Here is an 18,179-nt window from a genome sequence, read left to right as displayed (position 1 = left end):
GTTTGTTCCCAATAATCTGCCCAACAATTTGGCAGTCTAAACAAGGCTTAAAGGGGTTGTCTCATCTGAGACAATGGGGGCATATCGCTAGGATATGTCCCCATTGTCTGATAGGGGCGGGTCCCACCTATATTCGAGAATGGAGCAGGGAAAGCGTGCCCACCGCTCACAATAATTGCTATGGGGCCGACAGGAAAAGTCGAGTGCTATTTTCGGCGGCCCCACAGAAATGAATGGAGGGCAGCCGCACATGCGTGGTGAGCCCTCCGGGACTTTGCTGGCTGGCTTTACGAGATAGATGCGGGTCCTAGCGATATGCCCCCATTGTGTGAGATGGGAATACCCCTTTAAGTCTCATCTGCATTAGAATATGCATCTGAAAGTGAATGTTCATACCTGACTGCAGTGCCCCATCATGGCAACAACTGAATTCTTCCAGATAAGAAGTGGACGTCAGGGTGGGGTCCCTCGAACAAGCAGAGACTCTCACTTTGGTGGACTCGGGCTGTCCATGTATTACATGACCATCATTCATCTGAATGGCCACCATGTAATACTACATTTACACTGTAGCAGCTGGTGACTGCAGGGCGACCATCATAGTAAAGGGGTTGTCCGTGAAGGAATGGTACACTGGTCCCAGTCAAACCAACTTCCATAGATGTCCAAGACAGCACATCCTCTCTCGGACACATCTATCTCAGGCACACGGACAGATTTGAGTTCTGTACATGAGCGAAACATATTTAGTGGCCAGAAGAGGACTGTATGCTTTAAGAAAGGCTTTCCTGATCTCCTTCAGCAGGACACGGACATATCAGGGGAGGATTGGGTAGCACGGTCCTTCTGTTCTCAGGAAGATAAGCCACCACCAGAGGAATCTAATCCATTCAGTAGACATGTACGCTCGCCAAGGTGTATGGGGAAAAGGGGTTTGGGAGGGCTCAGATGACAGCTATCTATTGTGTATGGCCAGCCTTAAAGGGGTTGTGCCAAGTTGTAAAGTTACCCCCTATCCAAAGGATCGGGGAGAACCACCTGCCGATCCATTCAGCACTGGACACTGTGCTCTGCCATCTCTGGCAGTCCTACAGACCATGAATAGAGCGGCAGAGACCATTCACAACCTGACACTCCATTCTTTATGTGAAACGGACCCCCTATTCTCTGGATCAGTGGGGGTCCAACTTCTGGGATCAGAAGGTTATCCCCTATCCCGTTTGTAAAGAATAACTTTAGAACGTGACATTCCCCTTTAATGTTTTAAAAAGCACATAGACCCGACACTGCAAAATAAGCTAAATATGATTAAGGGCTCATGCCCACGGCCATTGCCCGGTCGTGGCCATACTGCGGCCTGCAAACAGCGGGTCCACAGTACGCAATAAATGGGTCCGCAATACGGAAGATGCAGTGCAGTGTGGAACGGAGGCACGGATCGGAAGCCCACGGAAGCACTATGGAGTGATTTCGTGGGTTTTCTGTCCGAGCCCCCGCACTGCAAAAAAGTAGCGCATGCACTTTTTCGCGCTGCGGACAGTCGGATGTGGATCACGGACCAAATTCAAGTGAATGGGTCCTTGATCCGCATGCGGCTGCCCCACGGTCGGAACCTGTGCATGGCGGACTGCAATTTGCAGCACGGGTCCAGCCGACACACGCTCGTGTGCATGAGGCCTAAAACAGAAATTCAAGCAGCTGCCAAAAGTTTGGAAAATACATTTTTTCAGCATTTAGCCCCTAATAGGCATCATGGTAATCATTTACTGCTGCCTGACTGAAGACCCCAGGTCTTCCCCGATGTCCTGGGTGTCACATACCCGACGTCACCACCTTGTGGTTTGAACTGCAGTAATGATTCTCCCCAAAGGTCATGAGATAAAAAACAGAATACTGTCAGAATAAAACCAGGAGGTGCCCCAAAAACTGCAAACAATATGTGAATGGGCTTTCACGTTGACTTTGGTGCAACGCTCATTAATAAATCCATTGCCCGCGCTTCACTTGCAGCTTCTGTTTGCTCTTGAAATCCAGGCAGACCACAGGCAGCTTGAATTTTCTCCAACTCACATAAAGTAGGTTTTGGTGGTTAGAGGAAGAGTCGTCCATAAAGGTTTGTTTATTCAGATCTCATTGCTTCGTTCCTGGACTGTAAATCGTAAAAAAAAAAAAGTCTTCTCCCTTTATTCCAGATTGTGAACATTACAGAGGACGATCCTGAACACGATGAGACGGCATGCTCGAGGGGTTCCCACCCACACTGTAGACATCGGGGTACATAAATCAAACTCCAATTTGCAGGCGTCAAAAATGTGCAAATTTTGATGCAAGCCCCACTTGCGCAAAAAAATGACTTTTGGCAGCGCGAGGGGGGGTGGGGTACCATCGTTCTCACTTAAAAAATGGGCACGGGGTGGGGAATGGATGGATCAGTAGTTCTGCAGTAGCTCCATAGCCAAAAACTACCAGCGCCATCTATTGTGCAGTGGACGGAGCTGGTTACTGCGGCGCTGCACCCATTCACTTGAATTACACGATCCGCCCACTGCATAGTGGACAAAGCGGTGTAGTTACTGCAGAACAGCTGATCGGCAGGGAGTCAGACTCCGACTGATCAGACAGTGGAGGGCTATCCTGAGGATAGGCCGTAACTTCTAAAGGGTTGCAGACATCTTTTAACACAGGGAAATGGTGACACGGACAATCAGCCTTTACACTCGATCCCAATCGTTGCCTCTTGTCCACTGACCAACCAACCTTGTCATCGAGGTCGTCTTTTGTGGGTACAAGAGTTGTAGTTTATCGGCAGCACCAACATGTAAAGCGGAGATGTGCAGCCGATAATAATAATACTGCTCCACGTAAATGGAAGAAAACCAGCACCAACGGACCTGCTGTATGGACAACTGGCACGTGTTACAGGGAAACCAAACAGAACCTCAAAAGGAAATGTGAGCAGAGCTTAATAAAGGTTTTAATACATTTACAGAACGCACAGAGTTGGATTTTATTCACGATGGACACCAGCAATGCTTGGCAGACCCCAATGACTAAAGCCACTTTTCCACTGCATGACACTGACTCCACTCAACGCACCTCTACTCTGTGATGGTACCAGGTTTGTTTTCCACTATGGATATGGTACCCTCAAAAGGTAGCTGGTTACAATGTAGTGATGATCCACTTGACCTTCATAGTACCGTCTTGGCCCATTAGGTGCCCCCTGGTGCCAAACTATTGGGTACCATGTCCATCTTCGGAAAAACAGTGGAGTCGAGTACGTTCAAGCTGGTTCCATGCAGTGGAAAATTAGCTTTATAGTGGGGTCCGTCGAGGCGTTAGTCATTTTGAAAGAAATAATAATGCTGCAAGCTCAGTGGTGTCCACAAGCAGCACGTCTCCACTGACACCAGTAATTGGCTGCAGCAGAGCATGTGAGCATGCTGTGCCGGATGTCAACGCTGTGGGGAACAAACATGGACACAGCTGAGGCAACATGGAGGAGCAGGTAAGTATGAATCTTCTGTTTAGAGACGCAGGCTGTTTCTAAAAACTCACTCAGAGAACCCCTTTAAGGACCTATTACACTGCCCTATATTTGCGCAGGAGGAGTGCCGACGGATGATAAATGTGTTCGTCTTACACAGACCTATCAAAAGTGAATGTGGGAGGAATATTCACCACCGTGGTCATTCCCCCCACATCCCTCATTACACAGGAAGATGTGCTGCCGATTACGCCCCTTTCACACCAGCGAGTTTTCCCGCGCGGGTGCAATGCATGATGTGAACACCTAGCACCCGCACTGAATCCTGAACCATTAATTTTAAATGGGTCTGTGTATGTACATGAGCGGGTTTTTTTTTTCACGCATCAGTTCTGCGTTGCGTGAAAAACGCAGCATGTTCTATATTCTGCCTTTTTCACGCAGCCCTGGCCCCATAGAAGTGAATGGGGCTTCAGTGAAAAACGCATTGCATCTGCAAGCAAGTGCGGATGCAATGCGTTTTTCACGGATTGTTGCTAAGAGACGTTGCTTGCAAACCTTCCGTTTAAAAAAAAAAAAAAAAAAATCACGCGCGAGAAAAATGCATCAAAACACATTGCACCCACGTGGAAAAAAAACTGAACTAACTGAACTTGCTTGCAAAATGGTGCAAGTTTCGCTGAACGCATCCGGACCTAATCTGTCACACTTGTGTGAAAGGGGCCTAATCGGGCATCTTTCATCCTGATAGAAGATGCAAATCAGCGTTTGTTCATTTTTCGGCACAATTCTACGGGCCAATTATCGGGAATGAGTGTTCCTATGAATGCATGCACCCGATTATTCCCTTGCCATAGCTGGATGGGGGATCTTCTGGTCTGGTCCTACCCAGTTGTGTTGCTTACTCCATATTGTAAATGCAGCTGAACAGGAAGAGACAGGAATGCATCCAGTCAGGAGAGGAGCCCACATCCGGTCCCAGCGATCACGTGAGCGCAGCAGAGGGGTTAAGTACTGAGTGGACGATCTTCCCTTCAGCAGGATTATCAGCAAAGCCCGATAATCGATACAGTATGAACCCGAAAAAAAAAAGAGTCTATGTATGCCCTGCAAGAAAATAGAGGCCCGTGGAGGCCCAGCAGACTGCTACAGATGCCGAGGTAGAGCACTATACAACGGAGGCTGTACAGAGCCACAATGTGGCCACGAGTACGAGGTCAGAACAGGTCACATCAGGTCCAGGCCATTTCAGCAACGTGTATATGAAAGGTGAATACAAATAGACAAAATAATATGGCACCATTTAAAAAAAAAAAAAAAAAATCCTGAAAAATTCTCCGTGATTCTAGCTGTTGATGACATTTTCATTGCGGCTCGGAACATTAGCATTTCAGAAAAACGAAGAACTAAATAATCAACTTCTTTTTTGTTCTAAACTTTTGACAGAATAAAATTATCCCATCCGAGCATTTCAGACATAATCAGATGAATATGGATAGTCAGTGAAAATGCAAATAACGCAGACAAAAATGTAATAATTAAATATACGCCACGTCTGATTGCAATCAGCTGGCGGAGCACCAGGAATGACAATACGGGGGTCACGCTGACACAAGGGGACCCCTCTCACCTCTAAAATCACACTCCGCAGACTTCATCTATCATAATAACAACCTCATCCGGGGCGATTACCACTTATTTGCATGACCGAAGGAAAACTGCACGTTTAGAGAACAGACTGGTTTTTATTTCCATTTTTTATATAAAAATAACCTAATAGCCAACGTATCGAGAAGCGGGAACACAGGGAGAAATGGGCCGAGATTAACTTCAGATAAACGGATAGCTCGTTGTTAGGGCTGGGCATTTTTGCATAAACAAAATAAGAATAATTTTAATATATATTTAAAGAATATTTTAAATTTTTCACGGTTATGTTTTATTTCATTTTATTCTGGTGATTTCTTATTTTTTGTCAAATCGTAGTTTTATCGCAACAATGGTGTTTAAAAAGTCACAAAGACGGGTTTCACTAATTTTTTACTCCAGATGGATATGAGCTAAAGTATGAACGGACGATGGAGACAGATTAGAGGCGAGCAGTACCCAAGAAGCACTGGCGATCATGCCGAAATGAAGCTAGAGGTTACCGGTAATTTTACAGGAGGCCATTGCCGAGATCGATCCACCTCTCCTGGTGACCCCTCATGTCGTTGGCCCACTTGAAAAGCCAGCCTTCCCAAGCTGAGTCGGATGTGGAGCCCGTAGAGCTGCTGGAGCTTTCCCTGGGGAAGTGGAGGGACAGATCCAGGACATGGTCCGTCATCAGGGGATTCACATTCACAAGACCGCAAAATAGATCCGCATCCGTTACGCAATTTTGCAGAACAGGTGCGGACCCATTCATTTTCAATGGGGCCAGAATGTGCTGTCCGCATGCGCATTTGCGGATCCGCACTTCCGTTCCGCAAAAAAATAGAACATGTCCTATTCTTGTCTGCAATTGCGGACAAGAAAATACATTTTCTATGAGAATGCCGGCGGATGTGCGGTCCGCAAAATGAGGAACGCACATTGCCGGTGTCCGTGTTTTGCGGATCAGCAATTTGCGGATCCGCAAAACACATACGGACGTGTGAATGAACCCTTAAAGGGGTATTTTAGGATTTTGTCACTGATGGCCTATACTCAGGACTTTATACTTACAGTATCACTTACACCACTGCATTGTTTTGGCCAAGTTCATGCCTCAGTTATTTCCATCAGTAAGGCCCCTTTCAGACTAGCGAGTTTTCCGCACAGGTGCAATGCGTGATGTGGAGCCCGTAGAGCACTGAATCCGGACCCATTCATTTCAATGGGTCTGTGTACATAAGCGTTGTTTTTCACGCAACGCTGGCCCCATAGAAGTGAATGGGGCTTCAGTGAAAAATCGCAAGCATCCGCAATCAAGTTTTTCAGGGATGGCTGCCAAGAGATGTTGTTGTAAACAGTTTTCCATCACGCGCGTGAAAAACGTATTAATGCGCATTTCACCCGCGTGATAAAAACTGAACGCAATCGCAGGCAAAACTGACTGAACTTGCTTGTGAAATGGTGCAAGTTTCCCTGAACGCATCCGGCCGGACCTAATCCGTATCGTCGTGTGCAAGAGGTGTTATTGTGAGCCAAAACCAGGTTCGGGTCAAAAACACAGGAGGAAATCTTTCGAGTAAGGGCTCATTCACACGAACGTTTTTTTGCGTTTCGTATACGGGCAGTTTTTTTAGTTCCATATACGGAACCATTCATTTCAATGGTTCCGCAAAAAAAAAAAATAAATACGGAATGTACTCCGTATGCATTCTGTTTCCGTATTTCCATTTTTCCGTTCAAAGATAGAACATGTCCTATTGCCTGCAAATCACGTTCCGTGGCTCCATTCAAGTCAATAGGTCCGCAAAAAAAATACGGAATGTACACCTTATGTGTTCTGTATCCGTTCCGCTTTTGCGGAACCATCTATTGAAAATTTTATTCCCAGTCCAATTTTTTCTATGTAATTAATGTATACTCTATACGGAAAAACAGAATGGAACCGGAAACACTGCTGAAACGAAAAAACTGATCCGTTAAAAATGGCTCGCAAAACACTGAAAAAGCCATACGGTCGTGTGAACAAGCCCTAAACCTTACTTCTGAGAAGGCTTCACTACTGGTTTTGGCTCACAATAACTGATGGAAATAACTGTGAACTGTGTAACTGTGATTATATCTGCAAATATAACACAATAATGCGGCTTGTGCTGCAGATTTCATCCCACTACATGAGGCCTCATGCACACGACCGGATGTATTTTGTGGTCTGCAAATTATGGATTCTCAAAATATGAATACTGTCCGTGTTACATCAGTATTTTTCGCAGACTCACGGACTTTACTGGGTCCATGATCTGCATTTTGTGGCCAAGTGCAGGACATATTCTATCCTTTTACAGAACGGAAATATGGACGTGGAAAGCATACGGATCATCCATGTGTTTTCCAAATCTGTATGTCCGTTCTGTAAAAAGATAAGAATATGTCCGCAAAATGCACACCACGGACGGCACACGGACCGCATCCGTACTTTGTGGGCTGTCAAATGGACACAGGTGTGTGCATGGGCTGTAATGTCCACGCTGTGGATCTGAAAACCCGCAGTGTGCTCAATTTTTCTGCATGGTGTTTCAATACCGTATCCCCACGTTTTGTACTGTAAAGGGTGTATTAGACACCCCGATCAGAAAGACGACTGTTGGGAAGGAAGCGGTGTTCCCTCCTGGCAATCGCCTGCTCGCTAGTGGAGGAGACCTCTGCTATTACATGCAGCTATGTCCTCCACAGCACGGGAAGGAGTGATCGCTATGCCATGTGGATTGCCAGCAGCAGATCGTAATTAGACAGCACGATACGTTGAAAGATCTGGATTGTCCGATGAACGAGCAAACGTGGCAGTATTACACTGCCAGATGATTACTAGCGATCATTGGGGACAAAATCTGCCCGCGTGTACCGTGGATTTGCGCAGATCTGCTGCGAGATCCCGGTGTCTCCGATGACCACAGACAGGTCCATTTTTCTTCTCTTTGTTACAAGTAGAGGAAATAGTAATAAATGTTCACAGCTCTCGTAACTTCCAGTCATCCAAGCGTCGCACAGGCAGTCGGCTGTTGGGTCTGCAAGGGATCAGTACACAAAATCAATTTGTTTTTCGCTCTGTTTTTGTCACCAGGACAAGTATCTGTGGATACAAGTATATAAACCCCTGACAGGCGACAAGATTTTGTGAACTGGAACAAGTTTCAGAAACACAGAAAAGAATAAATCAGAATAAATGTAATACTATGTCTTCCTTTACGGAGCGAGTGCAGAGCCCAGTATGGCTGCCTTACATCTCCTGCGGCTGATGAACCAGACCAGGGGTCGGCATGCCCCGGTCACATCTGTGGGAGTCCCAAACACAGCCCCTACAGTGTGCATGCTGGGAGTTGTAGTTTCACAACCCCAGAGGTAGTCTGCGCGCAAAACTTACATCGGATTTATCCAAAAATGATGCAGTTTTTTGTTTGCTACCCCATATCATGACGTCTGGTGCTTACACACATGAGCCTGTATGAGCTAGGAAAGCTGCAGTGTAAAGCATGAGGGAGGACTATAGCAGCAGACTGAGAATAATGGTGTGTCAGATGTAATATTAGGGGGAGATTTATCAAACTGGTGTAAAGTAGAACTGGTTTAGTTACCCATAGCAGCCAACCAGATTCCACATTTCAGAGCTCCTTTGAAAAATGAACGGTGGATTCTGATTGGTTGCTATGGGCAACTAAACCAGTTCTACTTTACACCAGTTTGATAACCACCCCCCCCCCCCACCGTTTTTACAACCATCTCTAGAAAAAGACGCATTGTTAAAGGGGTTCTCCGAGACTGGGAGCCAATGGTCACCTGTTAAAGCGCCGCACTCCTGTCTCCTGGAGAATTTTATTTAATTTTTTTTAAGTTTTGCACCATGCCCAGCCCCCTGACCATTGATTATCGATCTCGGAGAACTCCTTTAGGAGAACATTCACAATGCATTTGCAATGTATGTTTGGCAAATGACAAGAAAAGCTCCCGGTATTTATATACAGATGTAGCAGGGTTAACACGCAAACCCTTAACTCAAATTTCTTAACTCATCATCGTGTTATCTTAAAACAAAAGCCACTGAAAAGCAATTGAAGGTGTTTGCTTAAGGCCTCTTTTATACGACGGGTTGTTTTTTTCCGCTTACGGGCCGTTTTTTCTGGTCCGTATACGGAACCATTCATTTCAATGGTTCTGCAAAAAAAAAAAAAAAAAAAACTGAATGTACTCCGTATGCATGCAACGTATTTCCGTTGAAAGATACAACATGTCCTATTATTGCCCACAAATCATGTTCCGTGGCTCCATTCAAGTCAATGGGTCTGCAAAAAAAAAAAAAAAAAAACGGAACACATACGGAAATGCATCTATATGTCTTCAGTATCCGTTCCGTTTTTGCGGAACCATCTATTGAAAAGGTTATGCCCAGCCTAATGTTTTCTATGTAATTACTGTACACTGTATATGCCATACGGTAAAACGGAACGGAAAAACGGAAACAAAAAAAAAAAAAACAGAACGGATCCGTGAAAAACGGACCGCAAAACACTGAAAAAGCCATACAGTCGTGTGAAAGAGGCTTAACGCATTTAGTTTAGGCTACTTTCACACTAGCGGCAGGACAGATCCGACAGGCTGTTTACCCTGTCTGATCCGTCCTGCCGCTATTTCGCCGTGCCGCCGGACTGCCGCTCCGTCCCCATTGACTATAATGGGGACAGGGGCGGAGCTCTGGCGCAGCACGGCAAAAGGCCGCCGGACTAAAAGTACTGCATGTCCGGCGGCCTCTCACTGCGAACTGCTGTGCTGCGCCGGAGCTCCGCCCCCATTATAGTCAATGGGGACAGAGCGACGGTCCGGCGAAATAGCGGCAGGACGGATCTGACAGGGTAAACAGCCTGCCGCTAGTATGAAAGTACCCCTAGATAGCACGTCTCATAAAGCATGAGTGTTAACTCTACTACATCTGTAATATATATATAATGTAACCATAGGCGTCCGTTCACCTGATGGTGGCCAAAAGCGTCCTTTTCACCTCCTTTTATTTGCCGACTAGAGAGGCATCCAGTAAAAACACCGCACTATAGGAAAACGTGCAGGTCTATGTGCACTCCCGCAGTCCCCGCCACTAGCGAGGTCGGCACCTTTATCCTATAGTGCGCAAGCACGACCACTTATGCTGGATTACAGGGGGGTTGTAAACTGCCAGTGCCACTGCCTTCTCAAACAGCTGATCAGATGTTGATGATCTATCCAAAAAACTGCAGAACCCCTTTAAGGCCACCCGTCTACAACGGAGGCTTACGGTAAATGTATGAATTACAGGTTTTTCCATTAAACTACTTCTCAGACTGCGCAGCTCCTCCTGCGGATTGCACTGCTCCTCTGTAATTGTACATCTTCCTACATACACATGACACAAGGCCCGAAGAGAACGCAGCAGCAGCACGGCCTCCACGTTCCAGAACAGACACATTCTGCCGCTCCGCAGATAACAATGGGAAGCTGGACAGCGGCCGGACGTTCTGGCTGAGCCCTGCAGATCCCATACAGAACCTTCCTGAACGCGGCTCCGCTTTCTCTATTGTATAACAAAAGGCTCTTCCTTCACAATATAAAACACAAACAGGCAAGGAGCTAGCACGGCCGACTGCTACGTACGCTTCAGAGCAGCGCTCTGCAGCTGTATCAAAACTACAACTCCCAGCGTATCGTTACAGACACAGGCCATTCGTTGTACCAGCAGTGGCTACATCCTAGAAGAGTTAATAGTGCCAATACCACACAGGTCCACTTACTCCACCGACCTGGGTCATAACATTTGGCCACAGATAAAAGATAATCATATAATCAAAGAGGTTGCCAATGGCCTTAAAGGGGTTTTCTGGATGTTTAATACGACATCAGCGGGGGTCCGACACCCAGCACCTCCACCGATTAGCTGTTTGAGGAGGCCATGATGAGCGCTTCTCGTCGCTTACCAAGCACAGTGCCATCCATCAAATACTGGTCGTGCTTGGTATTGCAGCCCAGGCCCATTCACCTGAATGGGACTGAGCAACGCCTAGGCCACGTGATGCAACAGGACTACGAAAAGGCTGCAGTTCACACCGGATCGCCACTGCCTCGTCACACAGCTGATTAGCGATGGTGTCGGACCCAGATATTGATGGGTTAGCCAAAGAACAGGCCATCAATATGAAAATCTCAAACTACCCCTTTAATGGATATACGATCAGTGGGTCCGACACCTCTCTGATCAGTGCGGCACTCCGGAGCCGGGCACAGTTGTGTACATTGTGTAGTGGCCTAGTTACTGTAGACCTCCCCTCATTGCACGGCCTCTACAAACTTGGCGAAGCTGTGCCTGTACCAGTGCGCTGCAGACTCTGCAATCATCAGGAATTGGACCCCCACCGATCCGATATTGACGACCTATCCTAAGCATAGGTCGTCCAGATAACGGTCGTTGCTAAATGGTCGTCGCTACTTAATGAAATAAGGTATGATCATTAAGATGAGAATGTCCCTTTAAAGGAATCATGCATTAACACTGCGTTTGCAGTCTACATTTGGCCTATGCACTAGGAAGTTTCTGGACACATACGACTAGGTCCCGATTCAGAGATTATCGGCTGGAGAAGCCATTTCTTCCGTGCACTGAACGTTTTTCAGGGACGATACTCGGAAAACAAGCGTTTATGAATTGCAGTGTAACGAGCCGCCTGGATGAAAGCCACGGTGACAAGTCAATAAGCTCTCATAATGACGCGCCCGCCGGATACTACAAGCTCTGCTTTCTGGATAGAAAGTTTTTGTTTTTTTTGCAATCTCAATGGAAGGGATCAATTTTGGAAAGCAAAGCATTGAGGGAGTGCGGCTGCAGGGGAGAAGCAGAGAAGTGTCAGGGATGAGGCGGGAGGGGCGGGGGAGGAGGAGGATGAAGAGGGCCTTCCTGTACTGAGTGCTGGGGGAATAGGCGCGCCTTACAGGCCATTCCAATGGGATGAGCCACAGCAGCAGCAGCAATCTCTCACACAGCGCCCGAGGCAGGAGGGGACCAGCTGCCGCCACATCGCTGTGCTGAAAGTACATTGCCACACACAGCCGCTTCCTCTTGTGACATGCTACAAAGAAATAAAGCCCCTGAAAGTACAATACACCCAGGGTAACGCTAGCTGTCGGGCTCTCCCTGTATTCAGTGCCAATACCAGGTCCGATCCGGAGTTGTATTTTGTATGAAGGGGGTCAGCGGCTTATATCAGCCAGAGAGATCCGCGTGCCTCTGCGCTGCTGCCAGGACGTTTGTGCTGAACTGGGCCATTTGTTTGTTGCTTCTGGGAAGGAATTGTGCGCTGCACTGTGGGGTTTGGAATTTATTGGGAAAGAATTTTGCGCTCCACCACCGAGGGGTTTGCCGTTTTTGGGAAGGAATTTTGTGCTGCACTGTGGTGTTTGGTACCTCTAGGGGAGGATTTTGTGCTGCACTGAGGGGTTTGGTGTTTCTGGGAAGGGATTTTGAGCTGCACTGTGGGGTTTGGTACCTCTAGGCAATAATTTTGTGCTGCACGGTGGTATTGGTTTGGCGTTTCTGGGAAGGAATTTTGTGCTGCACAGCTGTATTTGGCACTTCTGGGAAATAACTGTGCTGCACTGTGGTATTCAGTGTCGCTGCGAGATGTGGACTGCATGACGGTATGTATTGGTGCTGCACAGTATTATTTTTTGGCAGGGGAGGGTAAAAGTTTGAGTAGGCACGTGAGGAAGCACGCCGCCATTTTTTCTCAGTCAGATTCAGACAAAATCTTCCATAAGAAATCGGAGGTTAAGAAAAAGTGGCCGTACACCTCAGTACTGTACATATCCTCCCCCCCCCCCCCCCCCCCCATGTACACCTCTTGTGTTGGCTTATCTCCATTGAGGACAAAAGTTCAGCCAAGTTGAATTTCAACATGTCTGATCCTTCTCCCCCCCCCCCCCGACACCTGTTAGAGATAAAATTCAGGACTTATCCTTATACATGGTCGCCCAATATCCAATGTGTATAGCAACCTTAAAGGTGTTGTGCACTTTTCTTTTTTTTTTTGGGGGGGGGGGCGGTGGAATATTGACAAACTACCCCCCCCCCCCCCCCCCCCCGTGCTTTGGCTGACGTGCAATGGTCATGTGACCATTTGACATGACGTAAGGGGAGCAGGTCACGCGCTGACTGCAGCGGCATCAAAACAGGAGGCCAAGAGAAGAAGTAGGCAAGTATGCTTCCCTTTACAGGTCTGCCAAAAATCCCTTTAAGGCTCCCTGCACACGTTGCAGATTACGTGCGGATTCTCATGCAAAAAAAACGCAGCGCTGCAGATTCCCGAACAGGACACGCTCGTCTAAAAGCGGCCGTACGGAGACATACTATAGCCATGTGCATGGTACTGCTTCCTACAAATGGTCCAGCAGTGCAAGAAACAGGTCAGAGATATCCCGGATTGAGGAGATTTGAAGTAGTTCAGGTGCTTCACAAAGTGTCAAAGGCCTTACAATTCAAAAACGGAGGATCCAATTATATGCACCCTTAAATATGGCGTCTAGAAACACACGTCTTTCTCATGTCAAAATGGGGTTTTATGGGTACTTTCTCACGTATCAGGAGAGGTGAAGCCGAACCGCTGCAAAATAGTCCATAAAACACATTGATTTTTGCCTCTGGTTCAGCTCAGAAGAAGCTCCATGAAACGTTCAGGACTCTGCCTGCTGAAGTCACCGAGGAAAAACCTTAGGAAAGCAGATCGTTTAAGAAAAGCACTGCCGGGCGGACCGCACAATATCATAAGATCCGCCTGGTGCAGCGCGGTAATGCAAATAAAACGGTACGTGAACACTGCTCAGCCGTATACCCAGTGCTACAATACCCGGGCACTGCTCTCCCCGGACCTGAAATATGGGCTAAGAAACAGGAGAAATCCTCTTTCAGCTTCTTCTAGACCAGAAGCAGTGACTCAGCGCAGGCCGGCGAATTACTCACATGGACTTCCCATCTACAGGTCTGACATGCAACAGCAATGACGGCCCAGTACATACCGCAGCCCTGTAGATGCCTGCCTATAATGACCGCAACTACAGCGGACAGGATTGTCATTTGTGCAGATGTAGGCCTCGGGCGCGCGATTGTGTCCGTATTTCTGCCTGCAAACACCAGATCAGCAAAATACGGACATCACTCCTATGTATAGAAAGTACTATTTCTGCCCTGGAACGGTAAAAAGCACAGATATGTGCATGGCCCCATAGAAATGAATGGGTCAGGGTGCTAGCCGGTAAGAATACGGGTGAAAAATACCTGTGCATGAAGATCAATGATGCTTGGAAACTGAAAATGACTCCGATAAGAACCCTAGACAATCGATGTAAAGGAATTGTATTTCCAGCAAGTTCAACGATCCAAAAGGTAGGGCCCTCTATAAGTGCCGTCACACGCTGGAGGGTCATTCGATTCCTCTCTGCTGAAGTTTGCACCTAATGTACGACAAGGGGTGCACTTTGTTGCCCCTTTGGCGGTCCATGCTACTGGTGTAGAAACTACCTCGCTCCCTGACTGAAGTAGTCTTTTTGCCAATATTAACGCCTGTTTTCGGGTATAACTTTGTAAATGTGTTGGGGACGATGTCCCAGCCTGGTCTCCGTGACCCCCAACCACTTTCTTGCTGCTCCCAATGCGAGCAAGGCATAAAACACTTGTGTGCAAAAATATTGACGTTTGGGCATTTAAAAAAAGTCACCCAAGCCAAAACCGGGTGTAAAGATCATGGCTGTGGAGTTGGTAAGCCTAAAATGCATGTAACTGCAAGCTATGGGGCTTAAAGGTGGGGGGCCCAATCAGGTGCACAAACATTTTTGTACTTTTTTGTGGGGAATAATAATATATTTGTGATATATGGCGTTATTTATAACTTTTTTAGGCTGCTATTTTAATTTCCTTACACTGGCTGGTGGGGGCCCCATATTATTTTGCTATGGGGCCCTATGAATTATAGTTATCCCCCTGGTAGCTGCTATATTCAGTGCTTGCCGTGAAAGTGTTGTCTGGGAATAGATAACTTTTCACAGGAGCCAGCCGCCTGCCTCCACTATGGGAAGATTCATGCTTACCTGCTACCCGCAGCTCCGGTCCTGCGCGTCTATCCTCCAGTCCGCAGCTTGCTTACTTCCTCTCCGGTATGATCATCTGCTCCACTGCAGCCAATGACTGGTATCGACAAGGGACACATCACCGCTGAAGCCGGTTATTGGCTGCAGCAGAGCAGATGATTATGCCCATGCAAGGGACGAATTAAAGGGGTTGTCCGGGTTCAGAGCTGAACCCGGACATACCCATATTTTCACCCAGGCAGCTCCCCTGATGCTAGCATTAGAGCAGTTCATGCTCCGATACGCTCCCTTGCCCTGCGCTAGATCGCGCAGGGCACGGGCTCTTTTGTTGACAACACCACGCGGCTGGGCAGAAGCTTCCGCCCGGCTGTGTTCGGTGACCTCACCGTCTCTGATGCGCGTGCTTTAGCACTGCCCTAGCTGTTTTACGTCACCGGCTTCCTGGGAGCCCCATGGAGAGCCCGGTTACTCACCGGAACGCCTGAAAATGCCTTTGCCCTGCGCAATTTAGCACAGGGCAAAGGAAAGCATCAAAGCATGAACTGCTCCGATGCTCAAGTCAGGGAGGCTGCCTAATTGAAAATGGAGGTATGTCCGGGTTCAGCTCTGAACCCGGACAACCCCTTTAAACAAACTGCGTACCGGAAGATGGACACACAGGAGTCGGCACGCAGGACCGGAGCAGCGGGGAAGAATAGGCAAGTATGATTCTTTCCATACCAGAGGCAGGATCCTGTGAAAAGTTACTTATTCCCAGAAAACCCCTTTAATGTCTATCTGTCTCTTCTGTCTAGCAGTTCTGACCGCAGGCATGCCCACTAGTGAACTTCCTCCTCTGGTCTTTAGAGGATGAACATACTACCGCGCATGTGGAGCACATGTTCAGGCATTGTAACTAAGGGCCTTGGAGCAGCATGAAGATACCTAGTATAAGGACAGGAGGACTACAGGAGAGGCGAGAACTGATTATCTATTACCACTAGAACAACCTGATTATCACTGATTATAGTATAATGGACAGGAGAGAACACAGGAGAGGCGAGAACTGATTATCTATTACCACTAGAACAACCTGATTATCACTGATTATAGTATAATGGACAGGAGAGGTGAGAGCTGATTATCTATCACCACTAGAACATTCTGCTTATCACTGATTATAGTATAACGGACAGGAGAGAACACAGGAGAGGCGAGAACTGATTATCTATCACCACTAGAACACCCTGCGTATAACTGATTATAGTATAACGGACAGGAGAGAACACAGGAGAGGTGAGAGCTGATTATCTATCACCACTAGAACACCCTGCTTAACACTGATTATAGTATAATGGACAGGAGAGGCGAGAACTGATTATCTATCACCACTAGAACACCCTGCTTAACACTGATTATAGTATAAGGACAGGAGAGAGCACAGGAGAGGTGAGAGCTGATTATCTATCACCACTAGAACACCCTGCTTATTATGGTTTATAGTATAAGGACAGGAGGACTACAGGAGAGGCTAGAACTGATTATCTATCACCACTAGAACATTCTGCTTATCATTCTTTTTGATAAATAAGTGGCTTACTGTACAATGATAGAACATAAATATACATAAATATACATGATTAACATTTCTAGACTTTACTAAATTTCTATGAAAGTTAATAATTACTCAATATTAATAACATAATATTTATTTAATTTGGAGTCGGTACATTTTTTACTGACTCCACCCAAAAATAGCTCTTCAAACAGCTGATAGGTGGGGATGTCAGGGGTCGGGCCCCCACCGATCTGTTATTGATGACCTATCCTGAGGTACAGTCAAAGAGCCACGATTTTGCGTACCTGATCTGGATCGGAGGTGGCGTTCGCGAGACTCATGTGGCATGACCCCCCTCTACCCGGGGATGCTCCATTTATCATATAATAATATCATGCATGTTATCCCTGCAGACCCAATGTGGGGGGGGGGGGGTATCAATTTTATCATTGCTGCAGCAGACAAAAATACAGATATTGCGTGTGAACGGAGGTCGCGGATACCATTACGCAGATTAGTGTCAGATTTGGGTGCACAATCTGCACTGTATGAAATGTGACATGTGTGAACGGCGCCTTAACGTCCCGTAACCAATATAAGGCACATTTCCACAGACAGGAAGCAGCCTGTGTACTGGTATATACACCCCTGCACATGGGGGGCCACTTGTGGCCCACTGCAAGACTGCAACTCCCAGCAAGGGGGCTGTCAGTGCATGCTGGGGGTTGTAGTAGCAGTGTCCCACACTGAGGGCTCTCAGCACTTCCTGCACTTACCCACTCCATACTTCTCCTCTTTCTTGGTGGGAACCCAGCGAGTCATGATGCTTCCTGCTCCCCCAGATCCTCGGCTCAGTCACGGGCCGCCGCCGTCATCGGGGCAGGGGGGCAGCTGAATCCCAAATACTAATGGAAGTGAACTAATAATGACAACAAGGAGGGAAGAAGTGGGGATGAGCACACAGCAACTTTGTGAGGGGGAGGAGGGAGTTGATAGCCCAGCCCTGGCCGGCGTGTCAGGGATTTCCTGGAGGTAGCTCCTCCCTGTACTGTGGGAAGAATGGCTTCAGCCGCGGCGGTACACAGAGGAAGGTGTGGAGAAGACGGCGCTCAGGCCGCCATTTCCCGGCCCCCCCTCCTCCTTGCAAACAACAGAACTGAGGGGGAAGAGAGAACTTTTTGTTGGGATCACGTGACGCGCCGTGACGTCACCGCGGCTGGATTGGGGCTGCGGCTGGCACTTCATACATGAAAACTAGAGTGGGGGGGGGGGGGAGCGGCGCGGTAACCCATAGCAACCAATCAGAAGCTAGGTTACATTTTACAACATGTGAGGGAGAAATGAAAGCTAAAAGCTGATTGGCTGATATGG

The 18,179-nt window shown here is 47.4% G+C and overlaps 1 protein-coding gene across 2 annotated transcripts in view; it reads right to left on the bottom strand.

Annotated features, from left to right (window-relative positions):
* DOCK1 (dedicator of cytokinesis 1) overlaps nucleotides 1-17,954 on the bottom strand; it is a 397,349-nt gene extending 379,395 nt beyond the window's left edge. The window contains exon 1 of one of the 2 annotated variants that reach the window (XR_005780006.1): nucleotides 17,585-17,954. Coding sequence is in view for 1 of the 2 variants with exons in the window: in XM_040438894.1 (XP_040294828.1) it covers nucleotides 17,585-17,630 (46 nt within the window). In the remaining variant the exon portion in view is untranslated. The remainder of the gene's footprint in view (nucleotides 1-17,584) is intronic. The other variant, XM_040438894.1, reaches the window with a different exon arrangement.
* Between the last annotated feature and the right edge of the window lie 225 nt (nucleotides 17,955-18,179).

Source organism: Bufo bufo, chromosome 6 (assembly GCF_905171765.1).
Source record: "Bufo bufo chromosome 6, aBufBuf1.1, whole genome shotgun sequence".
Classification (NCBI taxonomy): domain Eukaryota; kingdom Metazoa; phylum Chordata; class Amphibia; order Anura; family Bufonidae; genus Bufo; species Bufo bufo.
This window is presented reverse-complemented; position numbering and strand designations above follow the sequence as displayed.